Genomic DNA, 20,240 nt, shown 5'->3' on the forward strand with positions numbered 1-20,240 from the left:
TGCCCTGCAAGTGTTATCAGAAGACCAGGCTATATAGTACGTGTCCAAGACAGCGTTTGCAGTGCTTTCACTGAATCTGGGCACTGTCCTTGAATCCTGAGGCTCCAAGGCATATTCCCAAGGTATACGCTCTTCACATTCAAGAAAGCTTATTTTATTCCCTATCTTAAAGATCCTAATACAATCACTAATCCAGCAGCTGAGCAACCCTAAATGGGCAAGGCCAGCAAAAAGCACAGCTCCTGCTCTTCGGTGCCTTGCTAGCCATCTGTCCTGTCCCATGATCTTCCATCAGGTGTTGAGTGACCACTGCCAAGTCAACTTCATTGTTAAGGTGACCTTCCCCCTAGCAAACTGACCAAACAAGTCTGACTGGAAGTAGTTTATCATCCAAGGTGATTGGCTCAACCCTTCTAAACAGTCACTGTTGTGCCAAGCTCCTTTAGTGTTTTTTTTACCCCAGATATAGGTGAAAGGGCTGTGAGAAGGCAAAGATGTCCATACAGTTACTGGCACTTGTGGGACAGAATCATCTCGCACAGAACCCCAAAACCCCACAGTCTCCAAACTGCTAAAGATGCTAAACCCCACTCAGTTCAACTACTTACATGCTTACAATTTAGGCAACACCAGTCACACACTCCAGTAATCCAGGCTTCAAAAATATATAACCCCAAAACATCAATGACAAGATGTATATAAATGCTTCAATTTCTTTCTATTTACCTGCTTTTGAGCATTAAATGCTTCCACTTTAGGACCACAGGCCCCAGTTCAAAAAGGCACTTAAATGCACATAGGTACACAATTCAAATTAAGTCCTATTTAGTTCAATGGTTGCATGTATTAGAACCACAGTGCTCTTTGTGGTCAGGATTTGGTGTTTGTCATCCCTTGGACTCTGAGGAAGAAATCATCTACCTCTCCAAGAATTATTGTTTTCAGAAACACTCGGGGTGGCGGGGGAGGGGGGGTTGGGGATGGGAGAGCTGTTGCACATCAAATAATTTGCAATTTAAAATTTTTTATTGCTTTGGTTTCTGCTTTCCTGCTACAAAAAAAATTGCCACACTGCTACTAAATATGAAATAAGCTACCAGTTATTTGAATACATTTATACCCAAAAGAAAGAAAAAAGCCGATGTCTGATAATAGCATTATCTGTTTCTCTCAGCATCACAGATATGGGCATTTTGCCACCCAAATATCCACCCTGTTAGGCAGGAGCTTTTCTTGTTATTAAACTGATCCAATGAGGTGAAAACAAAATATATATGCATGTGGTTATTGCTAGTAGGTAATATCTACGTATCCTTTTGCTTCTGCAAGTGTGTTTCACAGTGAATCAAGTATAAATGCAGTCAAACTTCCTGCAAAACTTTTTGCTAGATTTCAAGCATGGAAGAATGGCAACAATACTCCTAAAAGATTGATATGTCTAACTACATAATTTCCAACATATTGCAAGGCACAGAATCTCCCGGTTCATCTTACAAGCTAGTGCAAGGAAAGCAAGAGATGCTGCACTGAAATGTCAGCCATTCCCTGAACAAGCCATCACAAAGAAAAACACAACTTGGCAGCTGCTGATATTTTTAACTATGCAAAACAGCACCAAAAGCCAATTGCACAGAGGGGGCAGGGCGTGAGCAACAAGTATAAGATCACCTTGACAAAAGGCTATTAAGTTTTGTTTAATAAACTGTGGTACCTTGCTCTACACCAAAGTCCTCTGAATTTAAATTTAGTCTTAAAAACCAGAACGTTATCAGAAATAATGTATGCTTAGCATTAGTAATTAAAGTGACAAACTGTGAAGATACATTTATATAACACATTGTACTTAACTTATTCATGGCAAATAGGGATCCAGAGTAAAAACAGTGATCAGGAATGGCAGAGAAATTGAACAAGCAAGCCAAAGGATTATTAACATGATGCTCCTCTTAGAGAAATTTTTAGTAAATCTATTGCTTTCAGTGGACACAACAGTAAGTTTATTTAAGTCTAATTATAAGCTAGTGATAGATGCAGCAATAAAACCTTGTCTCAAGCCTTCAGTATGCCTCAGCATAATCAATTTGAAAAAGAGAAGGTATTTCAAATAACCTAGCGTCTTGCAACTCTTCTTTGAACTACCTTGGAAAACAGCTAACACAGGAAACCCCGAACAACACTTTTGGAGAGAAGTGGACTTGTTACAGAAGCCCTACAGGCAGCGCTTAGTTAGCAATGACCTGCTGAAAAAAAAAGATAAAATGTTCAGTATCTTTAACGTCTATGCCACCTGACATCGCACACACCACACAACAAATACCAGGCTAAAAATAATCCCAAAATAACGTCTTCACAGAACAGACGGGTGCCTACAAGCACGCCAAAACAGGGTGCTCGACTCTGCCGCTTCTCCCTCCGTTTACTTCAGGGCAGTACCTCTGCCTCCGAGGGAGACCGAGGGCTGGAGAAGCCCACCCGTACGGCACAAGCGCGCTCAAAAGTCCCCCACAGACCGAGCCCTGCTAGCAGCTGCCGGCGACACCGTGGTTCACCACCGGCACCGGGGCCGTCGCCTCCGGGGCACGGCTGCCCTCACCGCCGCCACCCCGAGGGGAGCGCGGCCACGGCGCGAAACCCTCCGGCTGCGGGCCGCGGGAAGGACAGCGCTGCGCGGGAAGCGACAGCAAGGCCCGGGCAGGCACAGCCTCAGGGAAGGTCAGGCCGCGGCCGCCGCTGAGGTGTCAGCCCTCTCAGGGGCTGCCGCCCCACTCACCAGTTCCCCGAGCCCACGATGCAGACCCTGAGGGGCGCCGCGGCGAGCGCCATGGCAGCGCCACCCACTCCCTGCCAATGGCCGCGGCGACGGGCTCCGTGAGGAGACCGCCTCACGCTCCCCCGCCTCCGCCGTCAGGGGATCGCTCTCACCTCCCTCCGCCCCTGCGGCTTGCCGGGAAGTGTAGTTCCGCACCGCGTCGCTCATTCTCTCACCCTTGCCGGCTCTGGGGAGGGGTCGAGGGCTCCCGCCATGGAGGGCGAGGCTAACGGAGGCTACCTCCATGGCGGGAGCCCTCGGCCAAAAGTGGCAGTGCTGCTGGCACTGAGCCATATCCTTACTGTCACTGTTTTCTACTCGACTGATACCACACATTTCAGTCATATATGTCACAACAAAACTCTTTTGCTCTCTTCTAGGGCTGGAGCAGCGCTGAATAGCTTCGGCGTAAGTCTGTGAAGCGCCCAGATGTGGAGGAACCAACGTATCAAGTAGTAAAGCAGGCCAGGCCTGGGGGGATCTTAACGAGAGAAATATGAGTGTTTTCAAATACTCCTTTAGCCAATATCATGTTGTTCTCCTTCCCCCATGCTTCTCCAGGGGAAAAAAATGCAGATGAGCTGTTGGTTTGGTAAGATGGTTTTAAGTCATCCGTAATAAACTTTTTAATCAATGGTGTATTTCTACTGACACCTTTAGCTGTATTTAATAATAACCTGGAAGCACTCAAATACAATGCTCTTGTCTCTGCACAAAGATAGTGCCCCCCTCTCTCTATTAGAATAAACCATGTATCAAGACAATACCCTTTTGAGCTTTTCATTATAGGGAGCTGTGGCAGACTTCTTCTCTTGTACCTTTTCCAAGTGGCTTGCTAGGGACCTGATGGTGTTAGCTGTTCCGGAAATGCTCCTTCAATGAGAGGCTACATGAAAGGAAAAGTTGGACCAGCTCAGTTGCCTTTTGGGTCATTGGAACTGAAGCAGTGTGAACTGCTACCTGGTTTTCTCCTTTCTGTTTAAAGCGGGGTTTTCATTTACCTCAATGCCGGTTTGGTATCAAATTAAACTAAACCAGAAGAGGGGAAAAAAAGCACCAAACATGCCTAAATCCAATCTGCTTGCACTAGTATCTTCATTTCCACTGGTAGCATTTCCTAATGTGGAGAAAACCCTCATCTCATTATTATTTGAGTCCTGTGAGGGAGTGTTTTGCTTGCACTTGCCTTAAGCATCCAGAGATCAGAGTTGATAATGTCCAGCCTAGCTTTTGAGGGATTGGGGAAGGGATAGTCCTATAAAACTGAACAACAAGCGACTGGAGTCTACATACTTAATGAAATAGGGGAATAAAAATGATGCAAAAAGTACATCCTTAATGTAAGCACTTCAGGATCATTTTGATGATCTGGACAGAAAAGATGAAAGTATTAAGCTAAATGGGAAATATAAAAAATACAGACAAATTATAACTTCTATAGATTTTCTCATAAAGCTGACAATTATTCAGCAGTCTAGAAGGCTATGGTCCATCAGTCTGCAGCATTTTATGAGGTTGTGTGTACTTCTCTGTTTTACACAGAATTGTCATTGTCTTACTGGCAGCCTGCAACCTGAACTTTAACATACATCTTCACCACGAACTAAACTGCAGTCTAGTTAAAGAGTTCAAGTTTATGAAAACTCTGTTAACAGCCAAAATATAGTGTAAACACATATTCATCTTGAAGAATCCTCAGATGCATTGCAGAATTACGTTGCAGAGACCTACCTGTACCATTCCAAATAGAGACTTTAGCCTATTAGAATAGGATAGAGTAGACTGTTTCAGCTGGAAGGAACCTACAGTGATCATCTAGTCCAACTGCCTGACCAATTCAGGGCTGACCAAATTAAAGCATGTTACTAAGGGCATTGTCCAAATGCTCTTAAACGCTGACAAGCATGGGCCATCAACCACCTCTCTAGGAAGCCTGTTCCAGTGTTTGACCACCCTCTTAAGGAAATGCTTCCTAATGTCCAGTCTAAACCTCCCCTGGTGCAGCTTTGAGCCATTCCCATGCGTCCTATCACTGGATACCAGGGAGAAGAGATCAGCACCTCCCTCTCCGTTTCCCCTCCTCAGGAAGCTGTCGAGAGCAGTGAGGTCGCCCCTCAGCCTCCTTCTCTCCAACTAGACAAACCCAAAGTCCTGAGCTGCTCCTTAGAGGACATTCCTTCCAGCCCTTTCACCAGCTTTGTTGCCCTCCTCTGGATGCATTCAAGGACCTTCACATCCTTCTTAAACTGTGGGGCCCAGAACTGCACACAGTACTCCAGGTGAGGCCACACCAACACTGAATACAGTGAGATAATCACCTCTTTTGACTGACTGGTTATACTGTGTTTAATGCACCCCAGGATGTGGTTTGCCCTCTTGGCTGCCAGGACAATTAATAGAGTATTGATTAATTTAAGCTGCATCTGAGGTAAGAAGTGGCCAATCCTTTAAATAAAAACATTGCAGACAATGGAGATGAAGGAGCAAGAAAGAACCTTTCTACTGTTGAAACAAGTGCTACCAGATCATTAATGGTAGCAAGAACACAAAGACACTCTTTTATGCCCTGTCTGCAGACTCAGACAGATGTGTTCAGGCAATCTAACTGTACTGATTGAAGATACTGTCCTCCCACCCTAGTGGGCTATACCAACCTCAGCTGGAGATTTTAATCTTTTTCTCAAGGTTGGCAGAAGAAATGACTTTTTGCATGTTAGTGGCTTGAGTTCAGAGTCTGGCATCTTACCTTTAATTGCTAATGAGATGGGTTAAGAGCAAAGGCAATCTGAAAGGTAATCTCAGGGAAATCAGAACAGCAGCCTCTTTCATAAAAAAACACATTTTCATGGTGTAGCCGTAAGAGTCCAGGTATAACCAATGAATTTAAATCACAGATACTCAAGTGCATATTCCATTCTCCTGAACCTTATACAGCAAACAGCCAAAGGGAAGTGACAGACAGCTATGGGTCATAATAGATCAAGCTAAGCAACTGTTTGCCTGAATTATAGGTGTTAAGTCCTTCAGATTCTGGGGTTGGTATGGAAGCAGCTGAGGAAGAAGCACATGTTCCCTTATGACAGCTTTGCTATGGCAGCAGTATGAGCTCCTCTGACAGGTGAAGCCGGCATCTGGGTTTATTAAACCACCACTAAGATTTGACAGATTTCATGTCCAACACCCCAAAAGACTAAGTCAATATGAAATTTATCTAGTGCATGTCAGAAAGCAGATAGTTTGGTACCTATAGTTCCATTACAGAAAAAAAAAAAAAGAGGAAGATTGATAAAGAAAATAAAGATACAGTTTGGATGGGGGAGCAAGTAATACACAATGAGATCACCGTTCTTGTTTTCCAGTTTTCCTCTGTAGTTAAGTGCTTTGTTGATCCAATGTCAGTAGAGATAGATCCATATTTTTCTTCAGTGCTTCATTTGACTGTACACATGCTGATAAAAAAGACAGCATGGATTAAGCATCCATTAAGAAGAACAAAACCAACTTATATAAGGGCAGTATAAAGCTCTGAGATTCTCTAGTTGCATGTTCTAGACTACTTATATGCAGTCACTGCACTTACAGCTTAATCTATTGATCTATTTTAGCTATTCTAGATATTGCTAGGATGCCTGTTCCTCTTTTTCTAGGAAGTTCTCTATTTGTCTGACATCCAAGCATTTATCAAAACCTGACAAGCTCCTTTCAAAACTCAGTACCCAGAGATAATATGATATGTCAGTGCTAATCTACAACTGCAGAGAGTCCTGTACAAAGCAGAAACATCTGGCAACTAGAAAATACAGGCAAGCTACAATAGTATAAATATTTAGCTTTAATTGCAAATTTCTGAAAACAGTCCTGATTACCTGCTTGGAAAATATGCTGATTTTCTCATTGAATAGATTATTATAAAAAATAGTTTTCTTAGGATACATTTAAAAGCATTAAATTGCAGTTTCCTTTCATTTTATTCTTAGTGTTCTGTACAAAAGATAGGAATCTGATTTATATATAATTAGGTAATTATTGCACTGGAACACATTAAGGTCTTGAAACACATCTTGAGACATTCTAAATTCTGCTGATTTTGTCGGAATTTCTTTTACATACATTCTGTTGTGTGAGTGTGTGGCTGGCAAAACTGTGTGACTTCTTTAGTAGAATAAACTCTTTAGCCTAACTATGGGTAGGGATTAGGTAGCACAGCTCAGCCTCTCCGAGTAGATGATGTCAAAGGGAAGACTAAGATATAATAATTAACAGTTTCATAAGACACCTCAGTTTCTAAAGCATCATAAAGACATATGAAGATGAGGTCCTGCCTAAATTAAACAAATGTAGATGTAACTGAATAATAGAATAAGAAAGCACTCTTCATGTCCCACAGTCTTTGACTTTTTTGAAGGTGTACAGAATGGGAAGTAGTTAGGTTTGGTTTTTAGTTTTTGGGTTTTTATTCCCAGTGACTGCTGGGTAGCTTTAAAGTCTCCAAAAAACAAATGCGCATGAAGGCCAGGAAATGCTAAAAGGGACAAACATTTCACCTTCCCTCTCACTCAGACTTCCTCCCCTTCAACTACACTCCCTATTCCTCCTCATCCTTTCTTCACATAACCTGTTTTCCTACCACTTATCTGTGCTTATTTTGTCAGCTCTCCACACCTTTATTGAAATGTTTCTTTTTTATGCCCATTCTCACCTCAGACTTCCCAGTCCTCTTTGGCTGACTATTCTGCATTTTTGAGGATAAAAAGTTAATGAGGAACGGAAGGTGTTTTGAGGGTTTGTGCTGATTTTGGCTGGGATAGAGTTAATTTTCTTCACAGTAGCTAGTATGGGGCTATGTTTTGGATTTGTGCTGAAAACAGTGTTGATAACACAGGGATGTTTTCGTTACTGCTGATCAGGGCTTACACAGAGCCAAGGCCTTTTCTGCTCCTCACCCCACCCCACCAGCGAGGAGGCTGGGGGGGCACAAGAAGTTGGGAGGGTACATAGCTGGGACAGCTGACCCCAACTGACCACGGGGATATTCCAGACCATATGATGTCATGCTCAGCAATAAAAAGCTGGGGGGAAGAAGAAGGAAGGGGGGATGTTCAGAGTGATGGCATCTGTCTTCCCAAGTCACCATTAGGCGTGATGGAGCCCTGGCTTTCCTGGAGATGGCTGAACACCTGCCTGCTGATGGGCAATAGTGAACGGATTCCTTGTTCTGCTTTGCTTGCACACTCAGCTTTTGCTTTACCTATTAAACTGTCTTTTACCTCAACCCATGAGTTTTCTCACTTTCACCCTTCTGATTCTCTCTTCCAAACAAACCGGGTGGCAAGTGAGCGAACAGCTGTGTGGTGCTTAGTTGCTGGCTGGGGCTAAACCATGACAGTCCCTTTTGGTGCCTAACATGGGGCTCGAAGGATTTGAGATAACCACAGGTTTGACTGGAATGTGCTAGATCAAATTTATAGCTGTTATTGCTGTTTAGCTATTAATGGGCAGGCTTCTGTGCTTGCCATGGGGCTTGCTTGCCTTACTGTATTTTAGAGTCTAGTGAAATATCTCAACCCACGAGTTTTCTCACTTTTACTCTTTTGTTTCTCTCCCCGGGGGAGCGAGCAGGTGGCTGTGTGGGGCTTAGTTGCTCCATGGGGTTAAACCACAACAGGGTTAAAAGCCATTTTACTTTTTCTTACATTGAAGCAAATGTACTCACCTTGTTTGTAGAGAACTTCCCACCTCAAGCAAAGTTGACAGGCTCCTTCAGAATAAGTCAGTCTTCCAAATAGATCACTTCTCTATTCTCAAAGAAGAAAGAATGTTTGCAGCTTTTCTTGGAGATCATATTGCATTTTGGCGGGCCTTACAAGTTAAATAAATTTTTAATCTAGCTGGGAACCTAGGTCAAGCACAAATTATGAAGCTTAATAGATAAGGAGAAATCTGGAAAATAAATGTTTCATTTTAACTTCATAAAGACTTTCTCTCTGTATCTTACAGATTCTGCTGGTACTGTTTTTTCCTCTGCCTGCCGAACACGGTGCAATTCTTTCAGGTAACCTATTACTGATGGTAATTTGTTACAAATTATTCCTTTAAGCTTTTGTGCTGCATCATTATTATTTAAGGTCATAGCATGATAAATCTTTTGGGTCAGTAAAAAGGCCATCCTCTCCCAGTTTCTCATTCCCCTTTCTGCACTTTCTTCCCCCACCTGGTGTTGACACACAAATTGTTGTACGTGCAGTCCACACAGACAATCAAATAGGAGAATTAGCTCTGTTTATCTGCTTTTTCTATCGTGAAGTGTTTGTTGAATGACTGTCTCAGTCCATAGCATATGAAGTAAAATGTCTGACTAAGCAATTTACTGCTATTAGATTTGTATTCTGGAATACAGACTGTGAATATAAAACAGAGACAGAATTATGTGGGCTGAGGGCAATACACAAAACTGATTTTGGGCAATACAGGTGTCTGCCAGGTAAGTGTTTCTTGCCTACAATCTGTCATGATTTAACCCCAGCCGGCAACTAAGCACCATGCAGCTGCTCGCTCAGTCTTCCCCCATCCCAGTGGGATGGGGAGGAGAATCGGAAAAAAAAAGTAAAACTTGTGGGTTGAGATAAGAACGCTTAATAACTAAAGTAAAATAAAATATAATACTAACAATAATAATGATGATGATGAAAAGGAATATAACAAAAAAACCCCCCAACAACCCCCAAACCAAGAAAAGACAAGTGATGCACAATGCAATTGCTCACCATCCACTGACAGATGCCCAAGCAGCGATCTGCCCCTCCTGGCCAGCTCCCCTGTTTATATACTGAGCATGATGTTCTATGGTATGGAATATCCCTTTGGCTAGTTCAAGTCAGCTGTCCTGACTGTGCTCCCTCCCAGCTTCTTGTGCATCTGCTTGCTGGCAGACCATGGGAGACTGAAAAATCCTTGACTTAAGATAAGTGCTACTTAGCAACAACTGAAAACATCAGTGTGCTATCAGCATTATTCTCATACTAAATCCAAAACACACTGTACCAGATACTAAGAAGAAAATTAACTCTATCCCAGCCAAAACCAGGACAAACCTTGAGGCAGTGGAGAACTATTTTTAGGATTTCTTGTCATTGCTATGTCCTATATATAAACAGTATCTCTTACAAAAGAAAAAATAAAGGCAAGCTTTGCTCTACATATGTGGAATTTCTTTTATTTTTTTGAAGTGCAGATGGCCTCAAATCATTCCTTTCTTTTCTATCTTCCATTCTTATCTTCTTGAAATTGAACTAGTCTTCATCTCACCTTAGTCACTGAACCGTTTTGATGGCATGCAGGGAATGCTTTCTTTCTAACCTTTCCTCCCCAGAGCAAACAATAACAAAGACCTTTGTCTTTGGAAGCTAGGAGAATGGTGATGGTGTAAGAATGTAGGCCTAGTTCCCTGCTGTTTAACAGTCAGCTTTGATAAAGTGTTCAATTTGCAAAGCATAGATCAGTATCTCTGATGTGACCCTTACATCTGCTAGACACTAACTAGTGCCTCCACTCTGGTGCTTATTGCAGCTATGTCCTGCCCTCCTCACTGAATTCTGCTCTGTGGATAACTCTTGCTTGCATGGTTGCTCTGCCTTCCAGACAGTGCAGTGACCGGATCTCTCACAAAACTCTAACGTGAGCCTCCCACTACTGTGCAGCCCCAATCCCTGGAACTGTGTTCCTATAGCTACACACGGCTATTGCCAAGCACATATAGAGTATAATTGAGGTTTAGGAAGAGTGAATTGAAATTATTTACTGTTTATCCCTATTTCAGTGGAATGCTACATAAAATTTTGGCAAAGTTATTAATCAAAAAAGATTTGGATCATGTATCAACTTTTTCCTGCAGTCTGTTGACTATAAGGGCATTATTGAGGGGGGGAAAAAAAGTGCAATGAAATTAAAATCTGGATCTTTAGATAAACTGCACTGGCTAGTGTCCATGTGACATAACTGTTCTCAGCTAGGAACAAAAAGAATACCAGGTCTCTCTCTGCATGTACCGTTATCCCATGGAATGCTGCAATTAGGAAAACTCTGCTTTAACTGGAGTGGAATGGTTTGTGCCTCTTTGTTTATGACTGTGATGCCACAGATGACTGCAGATCTGCTGCACATTCATTGGCATCATTGCCTCCACATTTTAACGTAAGAGAGTTTTGAGTGGTCTTGCAAGCTCTTGACAAGCAATAGTCAGGATTTTCTTAGTGTTGCTGTTTGCTTCTACTGGTTTCTTGGATTGTTAGGTACAGTGCTGTGTGCTAGCATCATGCTGACACTGGGCAACTCTGAAGGGGTACTTGGCACTAATACAGCGTTGTAGTGAAGGATCTGATAGTAAAGAAGTGTCTGGACTTGAAGTGAAAATTATTTCTAGCTGGTCAAGATGTAAAATGACTGACTGGTCAGTTGAATTCACATGATGAGAAGCTAAGTGACCACACAGTTCTCTCATCCATAATGGAATCTGATGCACTGTCCAATGATCTGGAATCAAGATAGATCACTTATAGTCTCTCTCTGCTGCGCTCTGGTGACTTTTACTACATCTAGAATTAATTTTAACCGGCACACAGCTACACTTCCAGATGATTGAAAGTTTCTGGAAAGACAGTCCCAGTGCTTTCACAACAAGTTTTTAGTAACACAAGATGTGCAGTTTGGGATTTCCAGAATAAGGATTGAGACAGTGAAGGCAGTTCCATTAACATAGTGAATGTTGACCTAGATATGTATGTGTCTTCATTCCTCTCCATATATCAAGTGTTCAGTCTTATGCAGTCTGAAGAAAACATTCAGATAAGATTATTGTAGAAAAATGTATTGACTGATTTTTAGAAATAATTGTGCCCAGCAATTCCTGCTAGATCAATGATATGCTTAGCTGATGCTCTCAATAGTTGTGTTTGAAAGTCAGTTTGTTACTGTTTAATAGCTTTTATTGACATAGACTATGTGAAATTGTATGCAGTTCCATGATTGATTTTTTTGTTGCATTCAAATTTGATTATATGTCATTGCCATTTTTTTGGAACAAATTAGTGAACTGTCTTGTCTATCAAGAGAAACTGAACTGAGAACCATGGAACATGTTTTTCATAATGTAAACATTGTGAAACAATAAACAATATAAATTCACTGTGAAACAATCAATCAGAAAGTAACTGTTGGTTCATTTTAAGCAAAATGAGAGCCTCGGTGTGTATGGGCTTGTGAACATTTGGTGTACCAAGGAGAGTAAGAAATATGAGAAGGCTACTCTGTTTTTAAATGGAAATGGATAGCTAAAAAGCTTTTACAAAACATTTTAACTAAGCTGCTATCAGGGCTCTCAGTGAGCCCACAGGCTACAGTTGCCTTGACCAGCCTGTAGCCATCTTTTTCTGTAAGCCTCCTCTGGAACTCCTTCCCCATCTCCCAGGCTTTGGCTGCCTCTCTTCACAGGCAACTATGGTGTGGCACAACTGTGTAAGGTTGGATCAGACTGCTCTAAGGACAGCTGGGTCATGAGAAAGAGCTGTGAGAAGCCTCAGATGGGACCAGGATGCACATTTCCATCCATGCACACTCCACCCATTGGCTCAGGAGCTGCATTTCAGCTTAGGCATTGCTGTCCATTCCTGCCTGAACTATGTTGCATGTGTGCAATGCCTGGCCTTGTACCTTGCCAGCCCTGATCTTGCCTTCCTGACTTGTCTCCCTGGGTTGACATTGGACCTGCCAGGTGTCTGCAGAGCTGTCGGGCCATCAGTGGACTTTTGGCTGAACCTGGTTACTGTCACTGGACCTGCTTTGCTCTTCTTGCTCAGGTAGTGTGGGACTACACCCTTGTTAGGAAGGGCATTGCTCCCATCTGCTTGCCATCCTAGCTTATCCTCTTGGCTCACCTTCCTTTGCCAAGCAGCTCATTCTTGCTCTTTCCTGACAGGTAAACCTAGAAATATTTTTCTACACTAGCTTTAAAAGCTATAACGACGCAGCCTTATCTAAGATTCACTTTTAGCACAGCAAATGCATAACCATTTTCTTAGTTATGCGCATGTACCTGTATTGATCCTTCATCGCTGAAAGTACGAGAAAGACTAACAACAGAACAAAGATCAGCTGCAGAGAAAGGCAATTTACTTGTGTTCCTGTCTGACTTCACTCATTTGAGCAGCTGCAGAGCCAGTTTATTTGAGTAAAGTTATGCAGGATTAGGGACTAGGGCCATAAGAACTAACAATCAATACACGACTCACTCATACAAGGAAGGTATATACAAAAGCCAAATTATTCCAGATTACAAAACTAGTTAAGACTGGAAGTGAAAACATCTTCTTATTCCCTTGTTGTAGAATTGGAGCAAATCACTCTATTATGTCAGATCATATTAAAAATAAATCAGGTAGGATAAACGAAATCTTTATCTATAGTATGTTATATCTTAAAAATACACTCTACTTGCCAAGCAAAACGATTATGGTATTTAGTAAAAAGCAGCTTACTAACTCTTCATGCAAATTGTAAAAACTCCAGCAGCTATGCCAGCCAATGTTTCACTAGCCACAAAATACATAATCGACACAGAAACACTGCCTTAAGAGATTTTTGGGAGACTTAAGAGAATCATGTTATCCCATTGCTCCACCTGGGCAGTCAGGCTGGTTACTTAGTTAAACGTCAGGTGACATTCTCATAATGGGTGGTTCTTTATAGCAGGAAGGAAGTTTGTGAGCCTTTGAGCTGAGTACCAAGCCAAGCTGGTTGTTGATGAAGACCAGGTTGTGGGGTATCAGTTGTTTAAAGCCATACAATCTGCAGAAGTTCTACTATGTGGGACTCACAGGGTGTCAGTGATCCCAGGAAGAAAAAAAGTATAGGTTACAGGAATAAGAAAGCCAAATTGTACTTGGTAGTTGCACTGGGATAGACATATCATTTCTTGGCCCCACTGTCTTCACCCCTTCTATCTGCAGTGTAGAGATCCTAATTCTCTGTATGCTGACTTTGTGCTGTTTTAGCTTGTGCGCTGTACAGAACTCTGCCACGTTGCAACATACAGAGCTAAATCTTGCTGCTATGGATCTGCACAGGGCATGTATATGGCCCTGTGCTTGTCTGCTTTGTAAGTGGCCACCACATACACTACAGGAGGCGCAGCTTGTACCTCAGCTTCTGAACTTAAAACAGCAGAGCAGCTGGTTGTTTCCCATGTTCATCCTTTTTCTAGACAGTAGGTCATAATAAGTGATCCTATAAAGGTTTAAAAACACATATTATTGGACATCAGATCATTATTTAAGTTTTAGAGCATTGTAACAGGAGTTTCTAGAGAAATCTTTTCTATAAACCCCATTTCCTATTCCTTTCCACCCATAGTGCTTAGTGTTTCTAAAGGATGGAGGGCAGGTCTAGCATTGCAGGCTAGTCACCTCTCTGTGATGGAGGTAGGACAGCTTTCCTGCTGCCTCTGGTCACCTTTAACGAGATGCAATCTTATTTCTCACCAGCAGCAGGCTGTTTTTTTGCCTTTACCTTCGTGCTGTTCAATTGTTCTGCATCAGAAAACAATGCAACTGTGCAACCCTAATGTGTGCAAAGCCTCTCTACATCGAGTGTGACAATCTCAGTAACATTTGTGTACAGTATATGCAGTCTAACAGTACCAGCACATCCAAACCCTGTTATCAGCATACCAAGCCGGCATGGAATGTCCCCCGTGGAACTGATCTGCCGTAACTAGTTTGTAACTCAAGGGCGTAGGGCTTTATTTATCTTATCTGCAGAGCATAAAAACTCCCATGAGGGTGTTCCAACTTTCTCTTTTGTTATTCCATGGTAGAGCCTATGCATATTAACCTACTGAGTATCGACACCTAGGACAAATTTAGCATCCAGAGTAACTGTGACTGATTTCAATGTTTTTGTTTAGTTGGAAATCATACACTTGCCATAAATTGTGAAAGGCCAGGGGGTTCTGAAACAGCTTTCAAAGGTGGCAGCTAGCCAGTTGATAGGCCTGAGTATGTACACCAAAGCTTTTCAGTGTGCTTATGTCGTGGTTTAACCCCAGCCAGCAGCTAAGCACCACGCAGCCGCTCACTCACTCCCCCCCCACCCAGTGGGATGGGGGAGAAAATCGGGAAAAGAAGCAAAACCCATGGGTTAAGATAAGAATGGTTTAATAGAACAGAAAAGAAGAAACTAATAATGATAATGATAACACTAATAAAATGACAACAGCAATAATGGAAGGATTGGAATGTACAAATGATGCGCGGTGCAATTGCTCACCACCCGCCGACCGACACCCAGCTAGTCCCCGAGTGGTGATTCCCCCCACGCCCCCCTTCCCAGTTCCTATACTAGATGGGACGCCACATGGTATGGAATACCCCGTTGGCCAGTGTGGGTCAGGTGCCCTGGCTGTGTCCTGTGCCAACTTCTTGTGCCCCTCCAGCTTTCTCGCTGGCTGGGGATGAGAAGCTGAAAAATCCTTGACTTTAGTCTAAACACTACTTAGCAACAACTAAAAACATCAGTGTTATCAACATTCTTCATATACTGAACTCAAAACATAGCACTGTACCAGCTACTAGGAAGATAGTTAACTCTATCCCAGCTGAAACCAGGACAGCTTAACATCATTTGTTTCAAAGAAAAAATCATCAATGCCCAACAGCGTCCTGATTTGCTAGCACAGAAATGTTTTTTTTCTATTATATTTTAGTGCCTGTTAACACTTGTATTAGCAGGTACAACAAAGCCTGGTAACAGAAGACTCCTGAATGCAACTTTATAACAAGAACATGATATCGATCAGCAAAGAATGACTTTCACTGGAGATAATTTAGTGTGCTGTGAAGGAGGAAGCTCCTTTGGCACTAGAGGGAGTTGCTGTTTCCCGACAATAAATCCTGTCCCATGCAGCTAAGGTTCAAACATAGGGGGACTTAATTGGTTTTAGAGAGTTTGTATGCAAGCTGACTAAGCAAAAGACCAAGATGGAGACAAAGCAGATACTAGACTGAACATTTCCAAACAAGATATGGCACAAAACAAAGTTTACAGCCAGTTAACATGTCAATTTCTATTGTGATTCTTAAAATTAGTAAATTATTTGAATTAATCTCCCAGTTTGGACCTAATTTGAGTCTCCACCCTTTATGTTTAAGAATGACAGGGATGCTCTTCACAGCAAAACTAAAAATCTGTCGTTTATGGGTAGCTTCATTGGTTTTAGCAGCTAGCTTAGGTCCCTGCTCACAGAGGCATTTCCAAAAGAGGTATGAGTTCCAAATTCCGGAGTGATGCCTCAGTTGGTTACTTGGGTGTGGGAGAAGCAACAGGAAAAAAAAAATCCCTGCAGGTTCTTAGAAAAATAATGTTGAACTGTGGTGATATTAACAATTTCATCACTAGTTTTGATTTTCTTTAATTTTGGATAGAAAAACTTCATTGTTTGTAATGCTTATGTGTATTAATGTGGTATTCAGACCTAAAATAATGTTCTAGAGCCTGAAGTATTCATCCCCAAAGCTCATGCAACTTGGTTGCCGTGGATAGGGTTGTGGAGGCGTAAATGATGGGAGTATAAGATGCAATCATGTTGATTAAGAAACAGGCTGAAGAAGGGTTGAGTTTTGGTCACTACTGATAGGAATAAAATCCACTAAACATCAGTAGCTAGATATCAATAGATATCACCAGATATCAGTAAATATCAGCAGATATCTCTAAGTAGAAGAGTTTTAGTTTTGAATATGCACAAGGGATAAATCCACTTTCATTTACATAAACCCACTCTGAGAGTAAACAGCATGCCACAAACTACTGTCTCAAAACAATAGCTGTCTTTTTATGTAGAGGAGAGGCTCTAGCACTGTTTGACAGTTGTCATAGTTTAAGCCCAGCAGGCAGCAAAGCACCATGAAGCTGCTTGCTCACTCCTCCCCTGCAGTGGGATGGGGAGGAGAAAATACAAAGAAAAGCTCGTGGGTCAAGACAAGGACAGGGAGGGATCACTTGCCACTTATGGTCATGGGCAAAAGACAGGCTCAACTTGGGGAAAAAACAAAATCAATTTAATTTACTACAAATCAAATCAAAACAAGGATAATGAGAAGTAAAACCCAAACCTTAGAACACCTTCCCCCCACCCCTCTTTCCTTCCCGGGCACAGCTTCACTCCTGATTTTCTCTACCTCCTCCGCTCCAGCGGTGCAGGGAGACGGGGAATGGGGGTTGGGGTCAGTTCATCACACATTGTCTCTGCTGCTCCTTCCTCCTCAGGGGCAGGACTCCTTACACTCTTCCCCTGCTCCAGCGTGGGGTCCCTCCCATGGGAGACAGTCCTCCATGAACTTCTCTGGCATGAGTCCTTCCCACAGGCTGCAGTTCTTCACGAACTGACCCAGCGTGGGTCCCTCCCATGGGCTGCAGTCCTTCAGGCACAGACTGCTCCAGCGCGGGCTCTCCCATGGAGTCATGGCTATCTTTGGGGGCACCCCCTGCTCCGGCGTGGGGTCCTCCCCGGGCTGCAGGTGGGCATCTGCTCCCCCGCTCCCCTCCATGGGCTGCGGGGGGGCAGCCTGCCGTCTCACCACGGGCTGCAGGGGCATCTCCTCCTCCGGCGCACCTCCTCCCTCTCCTTCTTCACTGACTTTGCTGTCTGCACAGGGGTTTCTCTCACATTCCAATCTCCTCCCCCGCTGCAGCTTTCCCTTCTTAAATCTGTTCTCCCAGAGGCACTACCACTGTCGCTGATGGGCTTAGCCTTGGCCAGAGGGGGTCTGACTTGGAGCTGGGGAAGCTTCTAGCATTTTCTCACAGGAGCCACCCCTGCAGCCCCCTCCCCTGCTGCCAGAACCTCGCCAATCAAACCCAAAACAGATAGTCTAATTTGTATTCATTTGGTTAAAGCGGAAAATTCTTTACAATTATTAGCACAAGGAGACTATCCTCCCTATAGTTATCCCCATATCTGCAAACTTGTCTCCTCTGCTCTGATGTTCTAGTTTTTACCTAATACGTAAGAATGGATACCAGGATGGTGTAAAAAACATTTGGATTGAAGAATAAATTAACATAGTAGATAATGAAGCCACTTCTCAACTGCTATAAAATTTGCTGCATCTTTTAGAAGAAGTATTATCAGTTCTCTTGGAGATTCAGATCTTCATATTTGCTGCTAGTAGAGATGATGCATTGCCTTTCTTTGTGCACCCATAAACTCTATTGCATGACTAAATGATCTGATGTAATAACAGTGAACTTAGTAATGTAGTTTATGGCTTAGCTTTCAAGTTTGCAAGAGGATTTATTTGGAAGTTTTTAATTGTTTAGTGTGTTGGCCTTGAAGGCACTAAAATGTGCGCAAACATGCGTGCTCTGACCATTCAAAATTCATCATCAGTAATGTAATTAGAAGTCTTCTGAAGTGTGTGAGCTGTCCAAATTATAATGAAATGGAAAATTGACTTTGTAGTCATTAATTACAACATTAACTGGGCACTTTCTGGCACCTTTAAACCTTGGAGATTTTATTAGAATATTGGATTAAAGAAAAATATGATTTAGTCTTTTCTCAAGGGAAAAGTGAAATACATAGGCTTTTCAGGATAGGCTATTGCAGATGTATCTGGCAGATTTTGAGAATGCATTCAGTGAAGAAAAATCCTTGGCATCAGATATGTTCCCTGAGTGTTCCTTCCCTTTGAGAAAATGGAACACGTTCCTTTTTTAAATATTTGCTGAATTCTTTGGAATCCATGCCTAAGTGGAATATTTTTTCTATGATGTTTAAATGTGTTTGCTCTTTTGATTCTTCTGTTTGCTTTGTGAATCCCAAAATAATGCATTCAGGGTCTTTTCTCATGATGTGTTAGGCCAAGGGGAACTTTAGTAGGGGCATGAAATGTGAAGTGCTTGAACTTCTCCAGTTCTTTTCTATACTCTGTGAGGACTTCTTTATTCTTTAGGAAGATGTCTTCATAATAACCTGAATTATTTTGCTTTCCATTTGCCTCTGAGTGTGGCCTCCTTAGTAAGACCAAGGTCGTTAGTTACTTTTAATCCAAAAGTTGGGGCTTTTTTTCCTTTGACACTATCATAATTTATAGAAATATAGCCTAATTAATATATTATGTCTGTGGGAAAAGCTAACCACTGTGAGATCTAAGTCCTATTGCTTGTCTTCTATTATTAGTGGCATTATATTAGAAACTCTGCAGTTCTGGCAATACATTAGTTTTAAGCTGGACACTGGTGCAAAAAGCAATATATTTCCCATTTGCTTTCTAGCTGACAGTCCATTCATCTCCTGGTACAACTCCTGTGAGGAATTAATCAGACTTAATGAGGCCCTCATCATCTCCTTTTTGATGTTGTGCACTCTGCTGGTGCACTCTTGCAAAATGACATCATGTATTAGATTTTTTTGCTTCTCTTTATACATACATTTTGTGACATGTTTTCCTAGGTGGTGCTGGCTATTACAGAATGTAAGGCTTCTTGTGTCATTTTGCTTGACTTCGATTTTGAGCTTTGTATGCTTATTCCTTATTACCATGTGGATGTGAACTTCATACTGAGTCATCCTTTTTACTGGCATTTTGAATTTTCGGTCGTGTCTGCTGAATTAGACTGCCATCCATCTGCTAGAAGCCTTGTTCTGGATCTAGCAGATCTTGAGCTAACTCTAAATAATGTGCCCAGATTTAATTCTAAATCTGCCAGTCTTTTAAGTGTTTTCTGAAGTTGTTTATTTGTGTCCTAGATTTCTATATTCTTTTTTCTTCATGAGAAAACAAATTTGATTCTTTAGTTTTCATTCAGCCACAGATACTTCTAATGTAATCTTGTACCCTAGATAAAACCACATTTTTGTGTTTCATTTTATGGCACAGCTATTGTACTTCTTTTACATTTCTATGCTGCAGTTTCACTGCCTCCTTTGACCTATATTAATAGGAGATGCCTAAACGTACCATGTATTTCAGCACCAGCGACCATAAAAAGGCGACCTTCTCAATGTCATTTTTTCTTTTAATGATACCTATTGCTTTTGTATATACAGTATAACAGCATTTGAACTTCATTCCATTGTCTGCTGTATTTCTAGAGAGTTAGAGCTGTGATTGAGCCTTTAGGATATGTAGTTTAATTTTATTTCTGATGTTATGTGACATTAAGTAGACTCTGGGACACAGGATGCATAGCAGAGATCAAGTACATTAAGTGCTTTGATTCCACTTGGGCTTGAATTTCTTGATCTTGTCTATTCTATAGCACAAATTTCTCAGAGGCGTAGCTCTTCACAGAGGGTGCCACTAACGGTACAGAGAATGTAGGGGAAGTTCAGAAGCCAGTGAAACAGGAAGGTACACGCTTCCTGGTCAGTCCTTCC

General features: G+C 42.1%; 1 protein-coding gene across 3 annotated transcripts in view; it reads right to left on the bottom strand.

Moving 5' to 3' along the window:
• The window catches only part of GPD1L (glycerol-3-phosphate dehydrogenase 1 like), a 35,218-nt gene extending 32,207 nt beyond the window's left edge, over positions 1-3,011 (bottom strand). Inside the window, exon 1 of one of the 3 annotated variants that reach the window (XM_052797464.1) lies at positions 2,923-3,011. Coding sequence is in view for 1 of the 3 variants with exons in the window: in XM_052797451.1 (XP_052653411.1) it covers positions 2,771-2,823 (53 nt within the window). In the remaining 2 variants the exon portion in view is untranslated. The other 2 variants (XM_052797451.1, XM_052797458.1) reach the window with 2 other exon arrangements.
• Positions 3,012-20,240: the final 17,229 nt, after the last annotated feature.

The sequence above is a fragment of the Harpia harpyja genome, chromosome 1, assembly GCF_026419915.1.
Source record: "Harpia harpyja isolate bHarHar1 chromosome 1, bHarHar1 primary haplotype, whole genome shotgun sequence".
Classification (NCBI taxonomy): Eukaryota; Metazoa; Chordata; class Aves; order Accipitriformes; family Accipitridae; genus Harpia; species Harpia harpyja.